Raw genomic sequence first — 25,407 nt, 5'->3', positions numbered from 1 at the left:
AAGATTTCTAGGGATGTTTCAAAAATGACTCCTCTGTTCTGGCTTTCACAGTTGGTCTTTTGCTGATGGTAAAAAGGAGAGTAGAGGATGAGAAGTGTGAGGAGGCGGATTATGAGTGCCATCTTAGACTTGTTAAAGTAGAGGTGCCTTTGAAATGTCCAAAGGGACATGTTGAGGAGGTAGTTGGATATATGGGTCTGCAACTCTGAAGAGAGGTCTGAATTGGAAATACAAATTTGTGAGTCATCAGTGTTGTAATGTTAACTTAAGCCAGTTGTGGATAGGATTGCTTAGGGAGAGAATGTAGTGTGAAAGGGGAAGATCAGGGCCTAAGACCAAGGATAACAAAGACAGAAAATAATAATTTAACAAGAATAATAGCAGCCAACTTGTATTAAGTGCTTACTCTGTGTTGAGCACTGTAGTAAGTTTGTTTGTTTTACCTTTTTCTATTTCATTGATTAATCCATAGAACCGTATAGGGAGATAAATTTATCACTTGCTTTTAGCAATTAGGTAACTGCAGCTCAGAAAGATTTAATGACTAGCCTAGGTAAGTCACATACTCAATAAATTGAGGAGCTGGAATTTAACTCAAGCAATCTGATAGTAGAACACATACTCTTAATGATGGTTCTTCTCTATGTAGGTCACTGGCCAACTTTGTGAGAGCTTGCTTGTTGGCTTAAAGGGAAGGGTGCAAAATTAAAAAAGGTGGGAGGTAAGGAAGTGGAGACAGTGAGTAAACAAGTCTTTGAAGAAACTTCTGAGGAACTTGGCTAGGTTGTTATGTGGGACTAAGAGAAGGTTCTATGGATTTTTTCTTTTTGATATATTTGTTTTTAAGATGTGAGACATTAGAGCATCTTTAATTATTTATAGGGATACATTTGAGAGTTAGTAGTTGATAGTAAAAGCCTTCTGAAAAGGTAGAAGGAGAATAAGACAGGTAGAGCAATGTTTATCCACTTAGAAAATAGTTACTGAATGCCAACTGTGTAATAGGCACAGTGTAAGGCATTATGTCCCAAAACTTAACTAGGATATAATGATTTATGGAGAAATGCAGTAAGTGGGACCTTCTTAAGGCATTAACCAAAACCCTCTTTAATCTCAAAGCAACTGAACTGTCATATGACTGGCATTACAATCATGTGCCACTTAACAATGAGGATATGTTCTGAGAAATGCGTCATTAGGTGATTTCGTTCTTTGTGTAAACATCGTAGAGTATACTTACACAAACCTAGGTGGTATAGCCTACTACACACCTAGGCTATGTGGTACTAATCTTATGGAATCACCTTCACATATGCAGTTATTCATTGACCGAAATGTCATTATGAGGTGCATGACTATAATTGTGTTTGGGGGTCTTGAATTCTTATTCATTTCCCTGTTAAGGACTAGGACAGGCACTACTGATGAGGGAGGGAGAGTAGATTGAGTGGAAAAGGATTATGGGGAAGAAATGAAATTACATTAACGAAGGATAATATTGTCAATCAAGAAGTAATTTATTTACCACCTACTGTGCCAGGCACTGGTTTAGGCAGTGCAGATGGAGCCACAGTAATGAAGAAAACTGTGTTCTTGAACTTGCAGAACCTAGGTTCTAGTGGGTCAAGATAGATAGTAAACATGTAAACAAGTAAGTTAATTCAGATAGTAATAAGGGTGCTGAAGAAGAAAAAATAAGATCATGTAGGAAGAGTGACTGGGGGTTCCTGCTTTGGCCATGGTAGTCAGGGAAGGCCACTCTGAGGCACTGTCATTTGAGCAGAGAGCTGAATAAGAAGCAGACCATCATGCAGAGATTTGGGAAGAGTGTGTATGAGCAGAAGAGTACCAGTGCAAAGGCCCTAAGGCCAAGGGACCAGAAGACAAGGACGTCTGGAGTGCAGTGAATAAGGGTGCAGACAGAGAAAGGTTATGAGGGCCCAATCATCGAGCACTTACCTTGTACATAATGGTAAGGAGTCTGTATTTTATCCCGTTATATTGAGAAACTAGGGAAGTTTTAAGCAGGAGTGACATGATCTGATTTAGGAAGATAGGTTACTGGGTTGAGAAAGGAAGCTCCATACAGGCAGTGATTTCGTCTGTTTTGTTCATTATTATATTCTAGTGCCCAAAACAGTTTAGAATATGTAGTCATGAAATAGTTGTTGAATGGATGAATGAATCAGTGAATGCACCATAGGAGGTGAGAGCAATTAAAGGCTATTTTAGGAAGCCAAATGAGAGAGAGATGAATGTTTAGCAACTGTTTGTAAGGCCATTTACAGTGGTGGATAATGGATTTATTAAATTGGTAGATGTGTAGCTGCAGGAGCAAGTTACAAATGCGCTTGGGCAAAAGCAGATTATGTTGATTGTGGTGATGTTCTTGTTCTCTTGCTTTATTTGTCTCTCCCTAACCTCACTCTCAGTGAAGATCTTCTCAAATACAGTTCTATAATTTGTTAGCTCACATTCAGTTGAAAGGATAGGGAGAAGCTGACTTAAATTGTAAGCAAAAATCTTAATCATAACGTGCAGTAGTTGCCACTTGTAAACTATAGCGATCAAGATCCAGAAACTACTTTATAGTTTTTGGGAGTCACATTTTTTGTTTCAAGTTTATTCTATGGTTTTTGCATGGTGTTATTCTTATTTTCATTCATCTGAGGTAGCATAGCATTGTCGTTAAGAATGTGGACTCCAAAGCCAAAATACTTTAGTGACATCAGCAAGATGGCAGAATAGGAGTTCTCTACTCTCATTCCTTCACAGAACATCAACTTTGGCAGTCGCCAACAAAAGAGAGTACCTTTGTGGGAGTCTGGGAGTCCAGCAGGGAAGTTCCACCACACCACTGGGGGAAAAAATACAAGAATGGATGCATTGAAGAGAGTAAGAAGAATATGTTCACTTTGCTCGGGTTACTCCTCCCTCAAGGTGATACAGCTTGATGCTGGAGGAGATACCCCTCAGCCTGCGATTTTCCCCACGGGAGGGTATGTGTGAGTGCCTGGCTTCCCCAGCTGTGTAGAACACTGCTCAAGAGGCCCACTTCTTTCTCAGCTCACCTAGATTACTGAGGTGATCTGTAAGGCTGAAGGCTTGGGAGAGGCTGTGGGAGCACAGCAACCAGGACTCAGAGCTCGTCAGAGAGATGCTGCTACCAACCATCTCACAGACTCCATCAGGAAGCCCGCCCAGGAGCTGCTGGGGACTCCTTACCTGCATACCCTCCCCCACCAAATGGCCCATGGGTACCCCCAACACTCCACATTATCTCACTCACACTCATCCCACTGCTCCCGCCTACCTTGGCCTGATTTTGGTGCATGCTCCTGTAGACCATGAGAGGGAGCCTTTACAGATGGCTAGTGAGCAAGTGGAAAGCCAGCAAGACTGCAGGATTGTGAAAATGTTCACATCCTTGAGTAATTCAGGCCACTGCCCTAGAGAAAACAAATGGGAGGCTCTCAGCACATGGCTTGGCTTTGCAGGATTGAGATGAGGCATACAGTTTTAAGAATTACCCTGCAAGAGGGAATAAGAAGTGTGGAGAAGGCACATCCATAGAAGAAATCTGAGAAAACTTCAGAATCCCTAGTGGACTTGGTAGTGAAGATGGCTCCCCTCCAAAGCCAGTCAGTAAAGACTGGAGGAGGTGACTGCTTCTTCAAATGTGAAGATGACAGTGCAAGACTTCAAGGAACACAAAAAGTCAAGGAAACACGACACCACCAAAGGAACATGATAGTTTTCCAGTAACCAACCCAAAAGAAGTTGAGATCTACAAATTGCCTGACAAAGAATTCAAAATAAGAGCATACCTCAGAGATATTGCAGGTTTGGTTCCAGTCCACTGCAATAAAGCAAATATTGCAATAAAGCAAGTCATAGTGGGTTTTTTGGTTTCCCAGTGTGTATAAAAGTTATGTTTACACTATATTGTAGTCTAAGTGTGCAATAGCATTATGTCTAAAAAAAGATTACATACCTCAATTAAAAAATACGTTATTATTGGGGCCAGCCCCATGGCCTAGTGGTTAAGTTCAGTGTGCTCCACTTTGGCAGCCCAGGTTCAGTTCCTGGGTGCAGATCTACACCACTCTTAAGCAGCCCGCATACAAAATAGAGGAAGACTGGCACAGATGTTAGCTCAGGGCAAATCTTCCTCAGCTAAAAAAAAATTTCTAAAAATGCTAACCATATTCTGAGCCTTCTGTAAGTGATAAACTTTGCTGGTGGAGGGTCTTTTCTCAGTGTGATTGGCTGCTGACTAATCAGGGTGGTGGGTGCTGAAGATTAGGGTGGCTGTGGCGATTTCTTAAAACAAGACAACAATGACGTTCAATGCATCAGTTGATTCTTCCTTTCATGAACAATTTCTTTGTAGCATGCAGTGCTGTTTAATAGCATTTTACTTACAGTGGAGCTTCTTTCAACATTGAAGTCAGTCCTCTCAAACCCTGCCACTGTTTTATCAACTAAGTTTATGTAATATTCTAAATCCTTTGTTGTCATTTCAACAGTCTTTACAGCAAATTCATCAGGAAAGATTCCATTTCAAGAAATCACTTACTTTACTCATTCATAAGAAGCAACTGCTCATTTGTTAGAGTTTTATCATGAGATTGCTGCAATTCAGTCACGTCTTCAGGCTCCACTTCTAATTCTAGTTCTCTTGCTGTTTCTACCACATCTGCAGTTGCTTCCTCCAGTGAAGTCTTGAACCCCCTCAAAGTCATCCATGAGGGTTGGAATCAGCTTTTCCAAACTCCTGTTAATGTTGATATTTTGATTCTTCCCATGAATCATGAAGGTTCTTAGTGGCATCTATAATGGTGAATCCTCTCCAGAAGGTTTTCAATTTACTTTGCCCAGATCCATCAGAGGAATCACTATCTGTGGCAGCTTTAGCCTTATGAAATGTATTTCTTAAATAATAGGACTTGAACATCAAAGTTAGGCTTTGATCCATGGGCTGTGGAATGGATGTTGTCTTAGCAGATGTGGAAACACAAGACTCTCATACATCTCCATCAGAGCTCTCGGGTGACCAGGTGCATTGTCAATGAGCAGTAATATTTTGAAAAGAATCTTTTTTTCTGAGCAGTAGGTCTCAACAGTGGACTTAAATATTAAGTAAACCGTGTTGTAAACAGATCTGTTGTCATCCAGGCTTTGTTTTTCCGTATATAGAGCATAGGCAGAGTAGATTTAGCATAATTCTTAAGGGCTCTAGGATTTTCAGAATAGTGATTGAGCACTGGCTTCACCTTAAAGTCACCAGCTGCATTAGCCCCTAACAAGAGAGTCAGCCTGTCCTTTGACACCTTGAAGTCAGGCATTGACTTCTCCTCTCTAGCAATGAAAGTCCTAGATGGCATCTTCTTCCAAAATAAGGCTGTTGTATCTACGCTGAATATCTGTTTAGTGTAGCCACCTTCATTAGTTATCTTAGCTAGGTCTTCTGGATAACGTGCTGCAACTTTACATCAGCACTTGCTGCTTCACCTTGCACTTTTATGTTATGGAGATGGCTTCTTTCCTTAAACCTCATGAACCAACTTCTGCTACCTTGAGACTTTTTTTCTGTATTCCTCACCTCTCTTAGCCTTCATAGAATTGAAGAGCATTATGGCCTTGCTCTGAATAGGCTTTGGCTTAAGGGAGTGTTGTGGCTGATTTGATCTTCTGATCAGGCCAATAAAGCTTTCTCCGTAACAGCGATAAAGCTGTTTTGTTTTCTTATCATTTGTGTTTTAACTGTAGTAGCACTTTTTTTTTTTAAAGATTTTATTTTTTCCTTTTTCTCCCCAAAGCCCCCAGTACATAGTTATATATTCTTAGTTGTGGGTCCTTCTAGTTGTGGCATGTGGGACGCCGACTCAGCGTGGCTTGATGAGCAGTACCATGTCCGTGCCCAGGATTCGAACCAACGAAACACTGGGCCGCCTGCAGTGGAGCGCACAGACTTAACCACTCGGCCACGGGGCCGACCCCAACTTTAGGAGCACTTTTAATTTCTTTGAAGAACTTTTCCTTTGCATTCACAACTTGGTTAATTGGTACAAGAGGCCTGGCTTTTTGTTTATCTTGGCTTTTGATATGCCTTTCTGACTAAGTTTAGTCATTTCTAACATTTGATTTAAAGCAAGAGACTTGCAACTCTTCCTTTCACTTGAACACATACAGGACATTGTAGGGTTGTTAATTGGTCTAATTTCAATATTGCTTCTCAGGGAATAGGGAGGCCCGAGGAGAGGGAGAGGCACAAGGCAATGGCCTGTTGGTGGAGCAGTCAGAACTCACAAATTTATTGTTTAAATTTGCCGTCTTATCTGCGCTCAGTTCATGGCACCTCAAAGCAGTTATAGTGACATCAAAGATCATTGATCGCAGATCCCCATAATAAATATAATCATAATGCAAAAGTTTGAAATACTGCGAGAATTATCAGAACGTGACATAGAGACACGAAATGAGCAAACGCTACTAGAAAAATGGCACTGGTAGACTTACTCAAGGCAGGGTTGCCACAAACCTTCAGTTTGTAAACAGTGCAGTGTCTATGAATCACAATAAAGCGCTGTAAAACAAGTTGTGCCTGTAATTGTTTTAAGGAAGCTTAGCAAACTATAAGAGAACACAGATGGACAACCCCAAAATTCAGGAAAACAGTACATGAACAAAATGGGAGGTTCTACAGAGATTAGAAGTCATTAAAATACCAACATAAATTTTATAGCTGAAGAATACAATGAATAAAATGAAAAATGCAATAGAGAGAATCAGCAAAACACTTAGTCAAGCAAAGAAAATCTGTGGACTTGAAAACAGGTCATTTGAAATTAGTCAGAAGAGAAAAAAAGAATTGAAAAGAGTAAGAAAGCCTATATGAATTATGGGTCATCGTCAAATGGAACTATTCACATTTTGGGAGTCCTAGAAGGAAGAGAGAGAGAGAGAAAAAGAGAAAGGGGCAGAAAGTTTATTTAAAGGAATAATGGCTGAAAACTTCCCAAATCTGGGGAGAGATATAGACGTCCAGGTACATGAAAGTCCACAAACAGATTCAATTCAAAGAGGCCTTATTGAGACACATTATTATAATATTGTCAAAAGTCAAAGACAGAGTTTTGAAAACAACAAGAGAAAAGAAACTCACCTGATACAAGGGAACCCCCATAAGGCGATCATCAGATATTTGAGCAGAAACCTTGCAGGCCAGGAGACAGTGGGGTGATATATTCAAAGTACTGAAAGAAAGAAACTACCAGCTGTGAATTCTTTACCCAGCTATGCTGTCCTTCAGAAGTGAAGGATAGATAAAGACTTTCCCAGACAGACAAAAGCTGAGGGAGTTCATCACCACTAGACCTGCCTTATAAGAAATGTTAAAAAGAGTTCTTCAAACTGAAATGAAAGGTTGCTAATTAGTAATATAAAAATATGTGAAAGTAAAACTCATTGGTAAAGGTAGGTATATAGTCAAATTCAGAATATTTTCATAATGTAATGGTGGTGTGTAAATCACTTAACTCTAATATAAAAGTTAAAAGTATTTTTAAAAACTACAGCTAAAAAAATTTAATGCTTACACAATATAAAGAGATGTAAATTGTAACATCAGAAACAAAATGAGGGAGAGTAAAAGAGGGTAGAGTTTTTGTATGCAGTTGAAGCTATCAACTTAAAATGGACTATTATGTTTTATGTAAGTGTCGTGGTAACCACAAAGGAAAAACTTCTAGTAGACACACAAAGGATAAGGAGGAAGGAGTCAAAGCATACCACTATGAGAAATCATCAAATCAAAAAGGGAGACAGCAAGAGAGAAAGAAAGGAACAAAGGAACTGCAAGAAGCCAGAAAACAGTGAACAAGATGGCAATAGTAAGTGCTACCTATTAGTAATTTTTTTTTAATGTAGAGGCACTAAATTATCCACTCAAAAGATGCAGAGTGGCTCAATGGGTCAAAAAACAAGACCCAACTCTCTGCTGCCTACTGCAGACTTACCTTAGCTTTAAGAACACACATAGGATCAGAATGTAGGGGTGGAAAAAGATCCCATGCAAATGAAAACCTAAAGAGAACAGGGTAGCTGTATTTATGTGAGACAAAATAGACTTTAAAAAACTGTTACAAGGGACAAAGAAGGTCATTATATAATAATAAAAGGATCAATTCATTAAGAGGATATAATTGTAAATACATATGCACCCAACATTAGAACACCTAAATATGTTAAGCAAATATTACAGTTCTGAAGGCAGAAGCAGATAGCAATGCAATAATAGGAGGGACTTCATTACCCACTTTCACCGATGGATTCAGACAGATCATCAGTAAGGAAATAATGGACTTGCACTACACTTTAGCCTGAAGGGACCTGTCAGACATATATGGAATATTTCGTCTGACAGCAGCAGAGTACACATTCTTCCAAAAACTTGAAGAGGATGGAACACTTCAAAACTCACTTTATGAGGTCAGCATTACCCTGATACCAAAACATGCAAGGACACTACAAGAAAAGAAAATTATAGGCCAATACGTGCAAAACTCTTCAACAGAATACCAGCAAGCTGAATTTAACAGCACAGTGAAAGGGTCATACGCCATGATCAAGTGGGATTTATCTCTGAGATGTGAGGATAGTTTAGTATATGCAAATCAGTCAATGTGATGTACCACATTAACAGAATGAAAGATAAAAATCATATCCTCTCGAGATGCAGAAAATCATTTGACGAAATTCAACATCCTTTCATGATAAAAACCCTCAAAAAATTAGGTATAGAAGGAATAAACGTCAACATAATAAAGGCTATATATGACGGCCCCACAGCTAACATACTCAACAGTGAAAACCTAAAAGCTTTTCCTCTAAGATCAGGAACAAGGCAAGGATGCCCACTCGCACCATTTCCATTCCATTCTATTCTTAGCCAGAGCAATCACTTAAGTAAAAGAAAGAAAATGTGTCCAAATTGCAAAGGAAGAAGTAAAATTGTCTCTGTTTGTGGATGATATGATCTAACATAGAGAAAATCCTAAAGACTCCACCAAAATACTGTTAGAACTAATAAGTAAATTCAGCAAAGTTGCAGGATACAAAATCAATATAGAAAAATCGGTTACATTTCTATACACTAGCAACAACAATCTGAAAGAGAAATTAAGAAAACAGTTGCATTTACAATAGCATCAAAAACTATAAAATAATTAAGAATAAATTTAACCAAGGAGGTGAAAGACCTTTATACTGAAAACTGAAGAGAAAGATGAAGTAAATTGAAGAGGACACAAATAAATGGAAAGATAGAATTTTTCCTTGGATTGGAAGAATTAGTACTGTTAAAATGTCCATAGTCCCCAAGGCAGTCTACAGATTCAGTGCAATCCATATCAAAGAAGATATGTGTGTGTGTGTATGGTATGTTATTCATTAAAAAGAGGGAAATCCTGCCATTTGAGACAACATGGATGAACCTGGAGGCCGTTATGCTAAGTGAAAGAAGCCAGACAGGGAAAGACAAATGCGGCATGGTATCACTTATATGTAGAATCTTAAGAAAAAAAAATTGAACTTATAAGAACAGTAAGTAGAATGGTGCTTGCCAGTGTAGGGAGTGGGGGAAATAGGGAGGGATTGGTCAAAGGGTACAAACTTTCAGATATAACTAAAGTGAATAAGTTTTGAGGATCTAATATACGGCAAGGTGACTGGTTAATAATGCTGTATTGTGTGCTTGAAATTTGATCTCGTGTTCTCACCACAAAAGAAAAAAGTGAATATATGGGGTGATGGATGCATTAATTAACTTAATTATGGTAATCATTTCATGATGTCTACATATATCAAATTATATCAAGTGGTATCACATTGTACACTTTAAATATATACATCTTTGTCAGTTATACCCCAAAGAAGCTGGAGGGGAAAAGCCAAAATACATCCCCAATGCCAGTCTTAATTATTCTAACACTAAAATACATCTTGATATCTGGTAAGGAAAGTCATCCCACCATGATATTCTTTTTCTTACTTCTCCCCAAAATGTCTTGGCTCTTCCTGGCTTTTTGCTTTTCCGTGTAAATGTTTTTAAAATGGCTTGTCCCACTTCCAAGAACGGGCAAAAAAATCCCCTTAGGGATTTTGGTTGGAGTTGCATTAACTCTATAGTTTACTATAGATTTACTAAACTATACTAAGTTTACTATAAATTTAATGGGAGAATTGACATATTTATCATTTTTTTGTCATTAATATTTTTTAATATACTTTAATTTTCTCAAAGTGTTTTGCACATCTTGAGTACATTTATTTCCAGGTAATTTATTTCTGTTGTTAGTTTAAATGGTTTCCTTTTTTTGTGTGAAATATTTTGAATATTTGTTGCTGGTGTATAAAAATGCAGTTGATTAATAATTACTGATCTAGTGACTTTGCTATATTCTATAATTTATTCACAAGTTCTTTTGGATTTTCTCAATAATTAGTCATCAGTTGCATATTATGATTTTGCTTTTTTCTAATCCTTGTACCTCCCCACACAACCCCACCCTCCTTTAGCTCTCCGGAGTGGCCAGGACCCTCTACACATTGTTAATCGAAGTTATGTATGGTGGAGGGAAACTGACTGTGTCATGCCTGGAGGGTCCTTCACCATCTGGCTCCCATTACTTTCAGACCTCAGACCTCATCTCCAGCTCCTTCTTGGCTGGCTGTGCTCTAGCCATGCTTGTCTCCTTACTGTGCTCTGAATACGTGAGGCACACTCCCACCTCAGGGCTTTTGCATTTGTTACTCCATGGGCTGGAATATGCTTCCTTTAGATGCCTGGTAGGTTCACTTCGTTTAGATCTTCACTCTAATACCAGCTTTTCAGTGAGGGCTTCCCTAGCTACTTTTTTTTTTAAAAAAAAAAACCAAACAACTTTATTGCAGCATATTTTACATACCATATAATTTGCCCATTTCAAATGTCCGATTCAGTAATTTTTAGTAGATTTGCCAAGTTGTGCAATCATCAGCATTAATCAGTTTTAGAATGTTTTCATCACCCCAATAATATCCCTGTGCCCATTTACTTCTATTCTCTGTTCTACCTCCTGCCCCAGGCAACCACTAATCTGCTGTCTCCACAGATTTGCCTGTTCCAGACATTTCACATAAATGGAATCATCCAGTATGTGGTGTATTGTGTCTTGCTTCTTTCACTCAGCATTATGCTTTTCAGGTTCATCCATGCTTTAGTATGAATCAGTTCATTTCTTTTTATGGCTGAATAATATTCCAGCATATGGATGTACCGCATTTTGTTTATTCATTCAACAGCTGATGGACATTTGGTAGTTTCTAGTTTTGGGCGATTATGCATAATCCTATCCACCCTACCTTAAAGAATAACTGGTCTTCTACTCCTACAACACTCTTCCTGTTCTTCCCTGCTGTATTTTCTCTTTCTTACCCCTATCCAGCATACATGTTTTACTTATTTATCTTGTTTATTGTTTATCTCTTTCACTAGAAGCTAAGCTCCACAAGGACAGAGATTTTTGTCTCGCATTGGTCACCATTGTGCATTATGCCCTGAAACTATGTCTTACATATAGTAAGCAATCAGTTAACGTTTGCTGAATCAATAAAGAAATAAGTGAATGAACAAATTAGATGTTTACTGTACACTGTACTAAAATTATTTTATGATTTAAATGACTTAATGTTTCTGGAATGTTACTATTTTAACCTCTGTGACAATTTGGGATATTTCAGAGTACTTTTCAGAGATTACTGATAGTTGCAAGGTTTTCATCCTATGTGACTTTACTCATGTATTGTCAGTGTTATAATCGCTCTGAGACGGTAGTATGGAGTCTGGGCATGGTGTCATATGCAGTATAAACATGGTGATCTACCCCAGAAACAGAGCTTGTCAGAAAGCACAGTATCCAAAAGCCTGTCCTGCTTAGGTGTTAGTCCCTAATTGAATTCCACATTTTGGGAACATTTTTCTTGTGTGTGTATATTATGATCTGATAGAGGAAGTCTTCTGATAAAGCAGTATTTGAATAAAGTTGTTAGTTTGTTATTAACCTAATTCTTAAAGTACAGTCAATTCTTAAATTTGCTTCACTGGCGTGTCCTAATTTATAAAAGTAAATACAGTTCTAACACATTACTTTTAAATTGTCTAGTAACTCAGAATGTATTTTAAGTATGCATGAAAAAGTTCACTGTTCAGAGCGGTGGTTCTCTACTCACCCCACACCTTTACATATCTGTATGGTTAGTCAGATTGATTTTATATTTTAATTTTGTTTTCTGGTAAATAAAAAGTAGAAAATTCGACTTTACCTCCTTATCCTGTGACATGTCTTTGGTGTATAATGAAGAGAAGACTGACTTTTTTCTCTCTTTTGTTTACTCACTTCAGCTTTGTTTATATTGTATAAAATCTGATTTATTATCTGTTTCATCATTTCCAGGTTTCCTTTTTCCAGTTGATCACAGGTATATTTTAGATGACTACTTTTCTAGGACATTACATCTCTTAGCATTTATAGATTCCCTATTTGTAAAGCATATTACTTTTTAAGTCCATTATTTTCTCCTTCTAACTCTTACTAGTTGCTTGTGTTTGAAGATATTGCCAGTCTATTTTTATACTTTAGATCTATTATTTTTCATAAATATCATTAAGTTTTAAACAGCTGTTTCTTTGATGCTTAGTTTCTCTATATTTGGAATCTCTGTTTTACTTAGACAACAAGCTAAACTTGAATATTAGATTGGAAAGTACTCGAAGACAAGATGTCCCTGGGATTTCTTTTGCAATATATTTTAATTTTGCAATGAAATGCCTCAAAATAAACGAAAATATCGATTTACCTACTTTGAATCTATGTGATTTTGTCTGAAATGTTTTTCTCTTTTGTGTTTTCTCAGGTAGTTATTTTTTCTTTTTAAATTTTTTAACTGTCAACTATTTTTGGCGCAGATAAATACTGAGGAACACGTGGATGCAACTGATCAGGAGGTTATCTTATGGGATCGTAAGATTCCTGAGGACATCCTGAAGGAAATAGCCGCCCCTAAAGAGGTACCAGCGGAAAGTGTTACTGTGTGGATCGACCCACTTGATGCTACACAGGAATATACAGGTAATTCTAAAATTAAAATTGATCTCTAACTTTAGATTGCCATTATTTATTAGAGAACCAGAACTAGGGCAGGTGGTATATACATGGTGGTAGGCATTTTACCAATCTAAGGCAACTCTTCTAAGTAGATTATAAGACAGAGCTGAATTGGTGCAGTGTGGTATGAAACATCTGGATTGGATTGGTTACTATCAACTCCCCTTCCCAACCTCTGCCCAAACCACTCTATGTACTCCTGTGGGTGATAGTGACTCACTGTGTCACTGATTCTTCAGTGAAGGGAGGTTTTTATCAGTCACACCAACAAAATGGTTCCTGTTAGATATCTGTTTATTGAGGTGTTTACTTGTATATTGAGGTGTATATTATTGAGGTCTTTATTTATATAGCCAGAATACAATATTTACCTGTGATAGTGGGAATTTAGGTTTTATTGCATGTACGTCTCTCCTTGGAATTCAAAATAGTAAATCCTAGGTACCCAGAGAGCAAGTAAGTAGCAAATCAGAGAATTACTTCCCCACCTCCTATTTTCATTCTTTTTACCTGGTTCTAGCTCAGGTTTCATTTCTGTGGATCCTCTCGCATGCTTTGTTTCTTACCCAGAGTGACCTAATTCCTACTTTTTCTCTGTTCTCTTGGTGTATATGTTAAAGTTGGTTGCTTGTATATTTGTCCTCCTTCGAGATGGTAAGTTCTCTGAATGTGGGAGCTTCTGTTTTCTTACCTTTGTATTTTCACGCTTAAGCACTGAGCTTGGCCCATAATAGACACTCAATAGGTAACTATTTGGAGATCAGAGAGAAGGCACTAGCTGTGTGTATCTAATAGTAACTGAAATTATGAAACAATGTTTTACAGGAGTAGATAATAGAAATATGGAATATTGAGGGGTTTGTTGATTTAAAAGTTTTTTCTAAGCTGAGATTGGCCTGATCATATGGTAGTGATAATATTTAGTGAGTGCATCCCTTATGCAGGGACTATTCTAAGTACTGAACTTGATTTTTAAATTTAATCCTAAAATTAAAAATTAGTTAATTTATACCTAAAATGGGTAGTTAATTAGTGTCTGTGTTTCACAGATGAGGAAACTGAATTTAAGTAATTTGCACAGAGACAGGCAGCTGATAAAATGGTGGGTTGGGAAAATAACCCAGATAATCTGCTTACAAAACCAAAACTCAACTACTCCCTTGAAGTGGCTCTCATTGCTAGACTCTCTTTGTCTGAGGGGATTGTTGACCAAGATAAGACATTTTGTATAGATAAATTGTTAGTGAAATAAAATATAACATTGTATCCGGAATTTATATGTTACTTTGACAATTGTGTTTTTGGTTTTCTTTTCTCATAGAGGATCTTCGAAAGTATGTCACTACTATGGTGTGTGTGGCTGTAAATGGTAAACCTGTGCTAGGAGTAATACATAAGCCATTTTCTAAATATACAGGTAAGAAATATGCTAGAGCAAGTGTTAATGTTATTAACTCATTTGTCTCTTGTATTTACTGTCCTGTCAGAATCTCAGCTAAGATCAGTATTTATTAAAGTTAATCCCCTACCCTACCTCACCCCTTCACTGGATGCAATGAGGATTTTATTGTTGGTACTGATAATACATTACAAAGCAGAGCTTTCTAAACTTTCTTTAAAGGATAGAAACTGTGTCGAATGAAGATGAGAGATTCTTAGTGTTTGGGGAATACAGGTGGGCACAGACTCCCTAGCAGCTGGGTTCCTCTCGGTTTCATACATGCTGTTGCTGGGGAAAAGGTCCAGGGCTCTTATACATTCTGTGTGGATTCCGAAGTCCACCGTGAAGTGTCATTAGCCAAAGCTGTTGTCATATGAGGAAATGAGTTTTATATTGTGGTGGTTAAGGGTATATTGTGGTGGTTAAGGGCAATGCCAACCTTAGCATCAAAAATGGATGATGTTACTGTGAAAGTCTCAATAATTAGGCTAATCTCTCTTTAGCCCTGGATGTCCTTCAGAGTTCCTTCGGACCATTGAGTTCCCACCTTCTTGATGCAGGCATATTTGTTAGCTTCCTCCAGATGGCAGGTCAGATCTATGACAGCCGTGTTGGGAGTGAGAGTATGAAAGGCCATGCCAAAGCTTCCCATTCAGCTCAGGAATGACCTTACCCAAAGCCTTGCCAGTGCTAATGGATGCTGGGTTGACATTTTGGTATCACTGCAACCATTATGCCGCGGTCTACCAGAGAGGCTAGCCATGGTCTCCTGGGTAGGAGTGATGGCATGGACTGTGTCACAAGTCCACAATGACACCATGAGTTCTCATGGTGGAGAAGTTGAGGGAAACAATGGTGTAAGCAATATTGCTGACAGTCTGAAAGGAATAGGCATACTTTGTGGTAACTCCCATGAAAAACACGGGACAGGGATTAAGACCCTTTTGGCTCCACTATTCTTTAAGATGATGTGGTTCTTGATGGTGACAGTATCCACTTTGCCAGTGATGAAAGCAGCCTTAATGACCAGGTGCAGTGGGTTGAATAATGTCATCCTCAAATTCACATCCACCCCTCAATTAGTTTCCTAGTTCTGCCATAAAAAACCCCACAAACCATGTGTCTTTAAACAACAGGTACGTAGTCTTTCACAGTTTTGGAAGCCAGAAGTCCAAAATCAGGGAGTTGGCAGTGCCATGCTCTCTCTGAAACCTATAGGGGAGAATCCTTCCATGTTTTTCTCTTTGCTTCTGGTAGTTTGCCAGCAATCCATGGTGTTCCTTGGCTTGTAAACACATCACTCCAATCTCTGCCTCCATCATCTCATGGCATTCTCCTTATGTCGCTGTCACTGTATCTCTTCTCTTTTTATAAAGACACCAGTCATATTGGATTAAGAGTCCACTCTACTCCAGCATGATCTCATCTTAACTAATTACATCTGCAATGACCCTATTTCCAAATAAGGTCACATTCTGAGGTACTGGGGGTTAGGACTTCAAGATATCTTTTGAGGGAACAGAATTCAACCATAACAACCTGGAACTTTAGAATGTGACCTTATTTGAAAATAAGGTCTTTGCAGATGTAATTAAGGGAAGTATCAAGATGAGATCATCCTGGAGTAGGGTGGGCCTTTAAACCAATGAGAGTCTCCTTAGAAGAAACAGCATATACAGACAGCAAGAGGATAAGACAATGTGAAGGTGGAGGCAGAGGTTGGAGTGTTGCAATATAAGCCAGAGAATATCAAAGATTGCCAGCAGCCACCAGAGGCTAGGAGAGAGACATGGAACGGATTCTCCTTAGAGCTTCCAGAAGGCACAAATCTTGCCAATATCTTGATTTTGGACCTTTGGCTTCCAGGCTATGAGAAAAGAAATTTCTCATGCCACAAATAGAAGGACCCTCAACTAAAATATGCAACTATATACTGGGGGGATTTGGGGAGAAAAAAGCAAAAAAAAAAAGAAAAATTTCTCTTACTGTAAGCCTCTGAGTTTGTGGTAATTTGTTACGGCAGCCCTGGGAAACTGATGCACCTGGCATCCATACAGTTCTATCATTTACTCCAGCCTTCTCCATTGTGTCTCAGTGGTGTGGCTGACAGTGCATTATAGGGCTCTCTGTCAAGTGGAGAGAAATAGACACACGGTTTATTTTTGATTACTCTAAATTCATTTGCTTTGAGAATAACCTTGTATCCCAAATTCTAGCTGCTCTGAGTTAGGCTAAACATGTATTTGAGAGTTGGTTCTACATTTCAAAATCAAATCTGCTTTGTATTGTCTGGGCTTTAATCTCATTTTCATAATTCAGATAGTTTTTAAAGTTGACAATTTGATGAGCTACAAAAGGTTTATGCCATTACTGTGATAATGTGGCTTAATATTAGTTATATAATTGCCTTATGGTTTATGGATTGCTTTCACATATTTAGTTCTTACTGAATTAGTTAGGATACAGGTTAGGCTGCTGTAATATGCACCAAAATACAGGAGGTTGAACAAAAGAGTTTATTTTTCTCTCTTCTGTAGCAGCCTATATGTAAGCAGGCCAGGGTTGCCATGGCAGCTCCCTGGTACCTGGCACAGAGGCCATTCCCTCTGCTACTTTGCTATGCTAAAGTTTGTTATCCTCCTCTGTGTGAGTGATGATGGCTCACTGGTTCATCCACATTCTACCAGTGGAGAGGGTAAAAAGGGAGACATGGAAGATGTTTCCCACTAAAGCTTTGACCCGTAAGTCGCACGCATCACTTCAGCTCACATCCATTGATCAAAACATAGCTAGAACTCAGCCACATGGGAGGCTAAGAAATGTAGTCTTTATTTTCAGTGGCCATCCAAGCTAAAATTCAGGAATTCTGTCACTCAGGGAAAATAGGGAAAGTGGATATTGGAATATAATCTAGCAGTACCGCTACACTTAGTATAGCTCGTGAGGGAGGGACAAAATTACCATTAATACTCCCTCTTACAGGTGAGAAAGTGAGACTCAGAAGTTTGATTCATTCCTCAAGGTCATCCAGCTAAATTAGAGAAGGAATCAACCCCAGGAATTTTATGCAAATCAGTTTATCGCACCACTTTCATAATAATATATAATGTTTACTTTAGTGTTATCTCATTTGAACCTTTTGATAGATAACTCTGTGTGACAAGGAAAAATGTTGTTACTATCTTTTTGTAGATGAGGAAAGGGGCTTAGCAGCTCTTATAAAAACATACAGTTCACAATGTTACTGCACGAACTAATCATTCCTTGCTAGTATCTTGCATTTGTTTAGTATTTTCATAGTTTCTGAAGTGTATTGACATAAATTCACTCAGCCTCCAAATAACTCTGGAAAGAATATAAAGCAGGAGTTAAAATGACTTTTTTTAATAAAAAAGAGAAAACGGATATATAAAAGTACAGGGCTTAAGTCTTTGAGGCCCCCCCCTTATTCTTTTGGCAATGTCCCTTATTGCCTCTTCCATATCAGTTAGGATTGCATTTAGCTGTATATAAAGTAAAACTGATTGCAGTGGTTAAACAAGTAGGGGCTTTATTTTTCTCACCTAATAGGACAGCCAAAAAGTAGGGGTGGTTCAGTCATTTTATGATACTGTTATGGACCTGACTCCTCTCTTTGCTTTTTGTCGTAGAAGGTGACTTTTTGTTTGCCTGCTTACAAAATTGGGTGCTTCGAGTTAGCCATGGCTCTGTTCTAGGCAGGAAGAAAGGGGAAAGAAGAAGGACAAGAGATCTATCCTGGATATTCTTTGTATCAAGAAAGAATGACTAGAAGCCCTCTGCTTCATCTCATTGGCCAGATGTTACATGGCACCCTTAGCTGCCAACAGAGCCTGCAACTCTGAAGAGAATTTGAACCATAATAAAGGAAATCCAGAAGAAATTGATACCAGATAGGCAAATAGATTCACATTCTTTGGGCCCTAGTTTCCATGTCTGTTCGTTTTAGAGGGGGACAGTAGGGATAATAAAATGCCCGTTTTCTAAATTCTTTATTCCACAAGAATATGTATTTCTCCCTCATGAGCTTACCTCCCTGAAAATAAAAAAGCCAAAAGTCTCTAATTTAGGAGCAAGTTATGTTCCACAAATGTCTTTTTAAGTTAGTAATAAAATACCCTGTTCTTATGTGATGCAGCTGACGTGACTGCCCAGGTTGTTAGAATATAAGGTGCTTGCTAGTCAGCAAACATTCCAACAGAGTCAATGAGTCCTTAATTAGGCATGGTTTGACCTTCCATTCCTGGGTCAATGGTTTGTTTGCCTTGTGTCCTCTTTTTAGATTGTTATTTTCAGACCCAGACCGTATATTGCTGTTGAAGAGTGCCAACTGTCAAGTTTGTATGTTTACCAGAATTTAGCTATACTTGGCTGTCATGGGAGCTAGATATTGTTGTTGGCAGCAGTTAGAGCAAAGCTGCTCAAAATTCTTGTCAGACTTAGAATTAATTCACTGAGTTTGAAATTCTAAGAAGCAAGAGATACTTGAATAGTATTTTAATGAAGTAACGTATAAATGTATGAGTAAGTGTAGTGTATCCACTCAGTGGAAATTTGGAGCTATTAGAAATGTTACAATGTTTGAAGTCTGTGTAGCAAAGTACCAACCACTTTTTATTTCCTGCTGGACTATTTTTGGCATATCTTGCAGACAGAGTAAAAACATTCTGTTAACTGCTGTTTTCCCTTATCTCTGTTACCTCCTCCTCCTCATCAATCATTTACATTTATTTAAGCACCTACTGTATTTTTTTAAGGTGCTTGAAATAATTTTGTCCATATAAGTGTCTTGCTGAATGTATTGAGTTTATGTAACATAAAATATTCTATAAAAAATATTAACTTAGTTGTTATCTAAAATTATTCTTGTACTATCTACTGAGATATGCTGTCTTTATTGTCTTATGCAATACTGACCTCTAGAGATAGAGCATTGTAAATTCACTTCTTAGTAAAACCATGTTTTTTGATCATTTCTAAAAAGAATTTGGAGGATTACTTGTGATTTTTCCTTTTTCTCATTACTTTTTTTTACTTATATTATGAATAATTTGAAACAAACATAAAATTATAATGAATATCTATATATTCCTTCATCTAGATTTGACAGTTAACATTTTTATATATTTGCTTCTTTTTTTGCTTATTTACTTTAAAGAAAATTTCGAAGATCATTACATTTTACCCCTATATATTTCAGTATGCATCTCTAAAAAGGACATATTTCTACACAAGAACGGTACTATTAATATAATAATAAAATTAACAATTATTCCCTAATTGATCCATTGTGAATGTAAGTATGTTTCCCCCAGTTGTTCCTAAAGTGGATTTTACAACTAGTTACTTCAAACCAAGATCCAGTCAAGTGGCAACCATTTCTTTTGGTTGTTGGGTCGCTATGTTAAATTCTCTTAATCTAAAATAATCTCCAGGCTCCTTTTTCCCCATGACATTGACCAGGTCAGTTGTGATAGAATGTCCTGCCTTTTGGATTCTTCTAGTATTGCCTCAGGGTATTGTTTGATTTGTGTATTTTTACATCTTCTTTTTCTTATAAAGGGTGAATTAGATGTGAAGCCTTGATTGGATTAAGTTAAGCATTTTTGTCAAGAGTACATTGTAGACCTTCTTAATGTACTTGTTACTGCATCATATTACGTGACTTATAGTATCTCATCTCACTATTAATGGTGCTTAAGATGGTTAAGGTGGTCATGACCAGATCTCTGTTACAAAAATTATTTTGATTCTCTTGTTACCAGCAGGTAATCTGGAGAGATATTGTGACACCATTTGAGATTGAGATTCTGTTAAATCTTTTACTTAATAGTTTTAAGATCTATTAAACATGTAAAATGGGATTTTCTAATTCTCTTGTTTTTTTCTATGTATGTTAGTTGGAATTCTGTAGAGAAGTTTCTTCATCAACTGGAGTTAGTTATTTATCCTGAAATGTAGTTCCTACTAGAAAGACAGGAAAATGTTTAGCTCTTCCTTTACCAATTTTCAAGTAAGGCATTAGAGTAAAAACTACCTCCTGTGCGAGTAGCTGTTATTTTGGGGGGTGGGGGGGGGGGGTTGGATAATATTCACCTTTGAATATCCTTATGATCTCATAGATTTTTACATATTCAATGTGATTCAAACTGCAGTTATTATTTTTTAAGTTAAATTTGTTCCTTTTCTTGCTCACTTTTACTAACACCTTTAGTAAGATTCTGTAGATATCATTATATGGTCCTTTTCTTTAAGTATCATCTGTTGGTTCTCTCCTGTGAGTAACAATTAAATTAGCTTATTTTAGCCTCCTTCTTGACCACTGCCCCATTTTAGTGAGTCAGGTCTTTTTGGATGTTTATCTTTCTACCCTACTGTTCAGCTCTTCAGATTTAAGTGGAATCCTTTGTCACCAATCAACTATGAGATAACATTTATTTACCTTTATTCTTCCACCTTTATTCCTATTTTTGATTTCCTCTTAAATCCACAGTTAAATTTATTCAGTGCTAACCACTGGTGCTTTTGCTGAGATTTCCTCGATCATCCCTTGGTTGGATAAAACTTATCCCCTAACAGATTACTTCAGAAGAGCTTGCTCATGGATGTGATATTACCTGAGTTCTTACATGTTAAAAGCGTTTTCTATAACCTTGATTCTTGAAAGAACTTGGCTAGTTATAAAATCTTTGGTTCACATTATATTCATTTCCTAGGGCTGCTATGACAAATTACCACAACCTCGGTGGCTTAGAACAGCAGAAACTTGTTTTCTGGTAGTTCTAAAGGCCGAAAGTCTGATATCAACATGTCAGCAGTGTTGTGCTCCCTTTGGAGGCTCATTGGAACAATCCTTCCTTGCCTCTTCCAGCTTCTGGTGGCTCCAGGCATTCCTTGCTGTTCTTTGGTTTGTAGACACATCACTGCAATCCATGCCTCTGTCTCCACTCACTCTGTCTGTGTGGTTCTGTGTCTCCTTATAGGGACACCAGTCATTGAATTTAGGGTACAGTCTAATCCAGAATGACCTCAGCTTTAATTACAGCTGCAAAGACCCTATTTCCAAATGGGGTCACATTCTGAAGATTCTGGGTAGACATGAATTTCAGTAAGGGACCATTCAACCCACTATACACCTTTTTTCTTGGTTAACTGGTAAAAACCGTTTAACTGCTGTGATACCTGTGTAGGCACACATTGAATCTTATTGGCAATAATAATAAGGCTGATAACCTGATTTTCTTTCCTTTGTAAGTGGTTTGGTCTTTTTGCTTGGAGTGCCAAAGAACTTTAAAGTCTAATAGTAGAACTATATCTCAGGTTCAGAGTTGGCATTCTGGGCAGATGTCTACATAATATGTCATAGTATATCTCTCAGTGTGGACATTTAGGTCCTCTTTTATTTCAGGGACATTTTCTTGAGTCATAATTTTAAAGATTAGTTGTATTTCATTATTTTGCTTTTCTTTTTCAGAGACTCCTAATATATGTATGTTGACTTTTCTTTCACTGGCTTCTCTATCTGCTTTCTCTCTGGTGCTTTATCCGTTTACTTATTTCACTTATTTTCTGCTTTTCTCGTTGCTTGCTATACTTTTTGGACATACTTTTGTCCTTTGTATATCATGTGATTTAATGCTAAGTCTTCAGTGATTTTTGTCCTTTTTTTTTTCAGTTTCTTTCTTGTGTTATGTGAGTTCCCATTTCATATCTTCCTATTGTTTATCCACCTTTTCTGAGTTCTTGGATTTTTGTATTTCATAGTGTTCTTTTCATTTTTTGTTGCTTATATGTTTTTAATCATTTTGGAATGTTGTGTTATAGTTTTCGTCTGTAGAAATTTTTTAAGTAGCTTGAAATGTTTTAATCTTCATTCCCTGTGTTTTCTTCATGTTTTTCAATGGACATTGCAGTTTTATATTTCTTGTTCATATTTGGGCCAGCTACTGTAGAATTGGTGCGAGGGTGGTGGCAGAAAAGGACTTTGGATGATTCTCAGTTCAGGTGCTTTCTTTTCTGTTAGCGTGAGGAAGACATTATCTTTATTATCAGGCATCTTTTTTTGTTTTCACATTTCTTCTTTCTTGTTTGATCCTGTCTTGTTTCAGTAGCACCCATATCTTCAAACCCCTTCTTTCTCTTCGGTTCTGTTTACTGTCTTCCAAATTGTTTCTCTTTTGGAGAGACGTCCTCAAAGATGTCATACATCGTCCATTGTGTTCTCAAGACTACAGTTTTTATTCCATGTATTTTCCGAGCCTCTTCTCACTGCTCTGTTGCCAAGTTTCAGACCTACTTTCAGTAGTTCTTGTTTTAGATGGAATCTTTTCCTTCTGGGAAGAAATCCTGCCTGATGTTATCTGGCTTCTCCCACCACCAAGAGTCCTCTGATCTCTTGGTACTTCTGTGAAGCTCCTGCTGCCTTCCTCACGTTGGGGTTGGCTGCAGTACTTATTCTGCTGATCTTCGCTATTGACTCCCTTTCCTTCTCATAAATTTGTGCTAGCCTGTGTCTCCTACTTATTCATTAGGTATTGATTAAGGGTGTTTGTATTTTCTCTCTTTGTTGCTGTGTGTGGTTTTTAGAAATAAGTCTGAAAAGAGTGCAAGAGACTGTCATCATCCTTGAACTCAGAAACTCAGAGTCTGTTAATGTTTTTGATATTTTTCTGCAGCCAGGACTGAGTGGTAATGCAGCAGCTTTCATTGCTAGCCGTGGTGGACTGTATTTTATCCCATAGTGAGTGACTGCCAGAACAACTATCTCATTGGGATAATTATGAGTAAATTTGTTTTCGTGTATGGTTTAGTTGTGAGTAAAGAAAACTTGCAAACCAAGAAAAACATTTCAGGCCATCTCTGGGGTCTTCTCACCTTCTTAAAAATTTTTGTTCTAATTTGAAATCTAGAGCATTTTATACTCTCTGGTAAGCAGGTATATAAACCTAACTCACTCGCCTCTTTAACTGTTTTATGTTTATAAAACTCCTTAGGAGATTGAGCCAATATGCAAATAATTGAAACCAAGAATATATCAGAAGTAGAGGTAGTATAGGAGAAAAATTGATTTTAAAATTTGAATTATCCAGGGTAATTAGTTGTGTTTATGTCATAGGTTGTTGCAGGTTGGGTTCCCCAGGAATTAGACTTTAAGATGGAGATTAGCATGCAGGATGTTTACTAGGGGGTGCTCTTAGGATCACATTTGTGGAAGGGAGGGAAGGAAGTGAAATTACCGTCAAGGAGAAGTTTACTTGCAGTTGGATCCCAGTGAAGACTCAGCCGCCACCGAACAGGGAACCCTGGAACCTGGGAGAGCTTAAGCCAAGTATTTAATAGTCATTTTCTCTGGCTAGGCAGGATTAAATGGCCTTGCTTTGTCTTAATATGTGCCTATTTTAATGTAAAAAAAATATGAACATATTACTCTTGTACTTAGGAAAGAAAGCTTTCTGTTTTAGAAAAAAACGTACAAATAATTCTATGGAAGAGGACATTTTTTCAGTTACTCTTGATATTTTCAGTTCTACTCTTAAGTGTGTTATTAATGGATATTATGTTTACTTTTCAGCATGGGCAATGGTAGATGGTGGGTCAAATGTGAAAGCCCGCACTTCCTACAATGAGAAGACCCCAAGGATCGTTGTGTCTCGCTCCCATTCAGGAATGGTCAAACAGGTTGCTCTTCAGACTTTTGGAAACCAGACTACAATTATCCCAGCTGGTGGTGCTGGTATGTTTCTACTCCCCTGTCACGCCTGTGAAGTGTTCCCAGCATGTCAGGGCTTATCTCAGGAGACAGATTTGGTTGTCCCCATGCCTGGGAAGAAAGTGAGAATGGACAGTGTGCTTTTGAGACAGGCATGTCTTCTGCATGCTTATCTCTAGGGTGGGATTTCAGTTGTACATGCCTTCTTGTTAGAAACAATCTCGCATAGAAGCAGACGATCTCACAACAGTGATTTCTCTTCCTTAAGTACTACCAAGGCATCTGCCTGTCAGGGATGTTATCAATGGTTGTTTTGTCTGTGATCTGACTTTAAAATAATTATCCTATTAGTTTAACTGTGGAACTATCAGAGAGAGAAGAAAAGATCAAGCACATTACAATGCCTCGTATGGTAGAAGGATGCCGGGAGTCACCATAGGTTTTGTTAGAACAGCTCATTGCTGAGCCACTTTTTTTTTTAAGATTTTATTTTTCCTTTTTCTCTCCAAGGCCCCCTGGTACATAGTTGTGTATTTTTAGTTGTGGGTCCTTCTAGTTGTGGCATGTGGGATGCCGCCTCAGCATGGCTTGACGAGCGGTGCCATGTCCATACCCAGGATCCGAACCAGCGAAACCCTGGGCCACTGAAGTGGAGTGCATGAACCCAACCACTCCGCCATGGGGCCAGCCCCACTGAGCCACTTTTAACACACCTAAGACTCCTCAACTTGCATGTCTGGGATGAGCCAAACAGTCTGTGCCTACCCATCTTAATGTATATTCTGTACTGTGTATGGTGTTACCAGTGTTATAGATCAGAGGTTGCCGACTTTTTCTGAAAGTCCAGATAGTAAATATCTTAGGCTTTGTGAGCCACATAATGGTCTCCATTAGATACTCTCTGATTTCTTTTTAACCATCTTTTAAAAATATAGAAAACCATTTATAGCTTGAAGACTGTACAAAAAGAGGCTGTGTCCTGGATTTGGCTCGTGGGCTTTGCCCACCTTTGTTTTGAGTGCTATTTAATA

The 25,407-nt window shown here is 38.0% G+C and overlaps 1 protein-coding gene across 1 annotated transcript in view; it reads left to right on the top strand.

The window, feature by feature from the left end:
* BPNT2 (3'(2'), 5'-bisphosphate nucleotidase 2) overlaps window positions 1-25,407 on the top strand; it is a 36,800-nt gene that overhangs the window by 4,781 nt on the left and 6,612 nt on the right. Inside the window, exons 2-4 of the mRNA XM_046641697.1 lie at window positions 13,010-13,172; window positions 14,530-14,625; window positions 24,239-24,400. Of these exons, the coding sequence (XP_046497653.1) occupies window positions 13,010-13,172; window positions 14,530-14,625; window positions 24,239-24,400 (421 nt within the window). The remainder of the gene's footprint in view (window positions 1-13,009; window positions 13,173-14,529; window positions 14,626-24,238; window positions 24,401-25,407) is intronic.

This window comes from Equus quagga, chromosome 16 (genome assembly GCF_021613505.1).
Source record: "Equus quagga isolate Etosha38 chromosome 16, UCLA_HA_Equagga_1.0, whole genome shotgun sequence".
Classification (NCBI taxonomy): domain Eukaryota; kingdom Metazoa; phylum Chordata; class Mammalia; order Perissodactyla; family Equidae; genus Equus; species Equus quagga.
The sequence above is the reverse complement of the archived record's forward strand: the minus strand, read 5'-3'. Positions and strand labels throughout refer to the sequence as shown.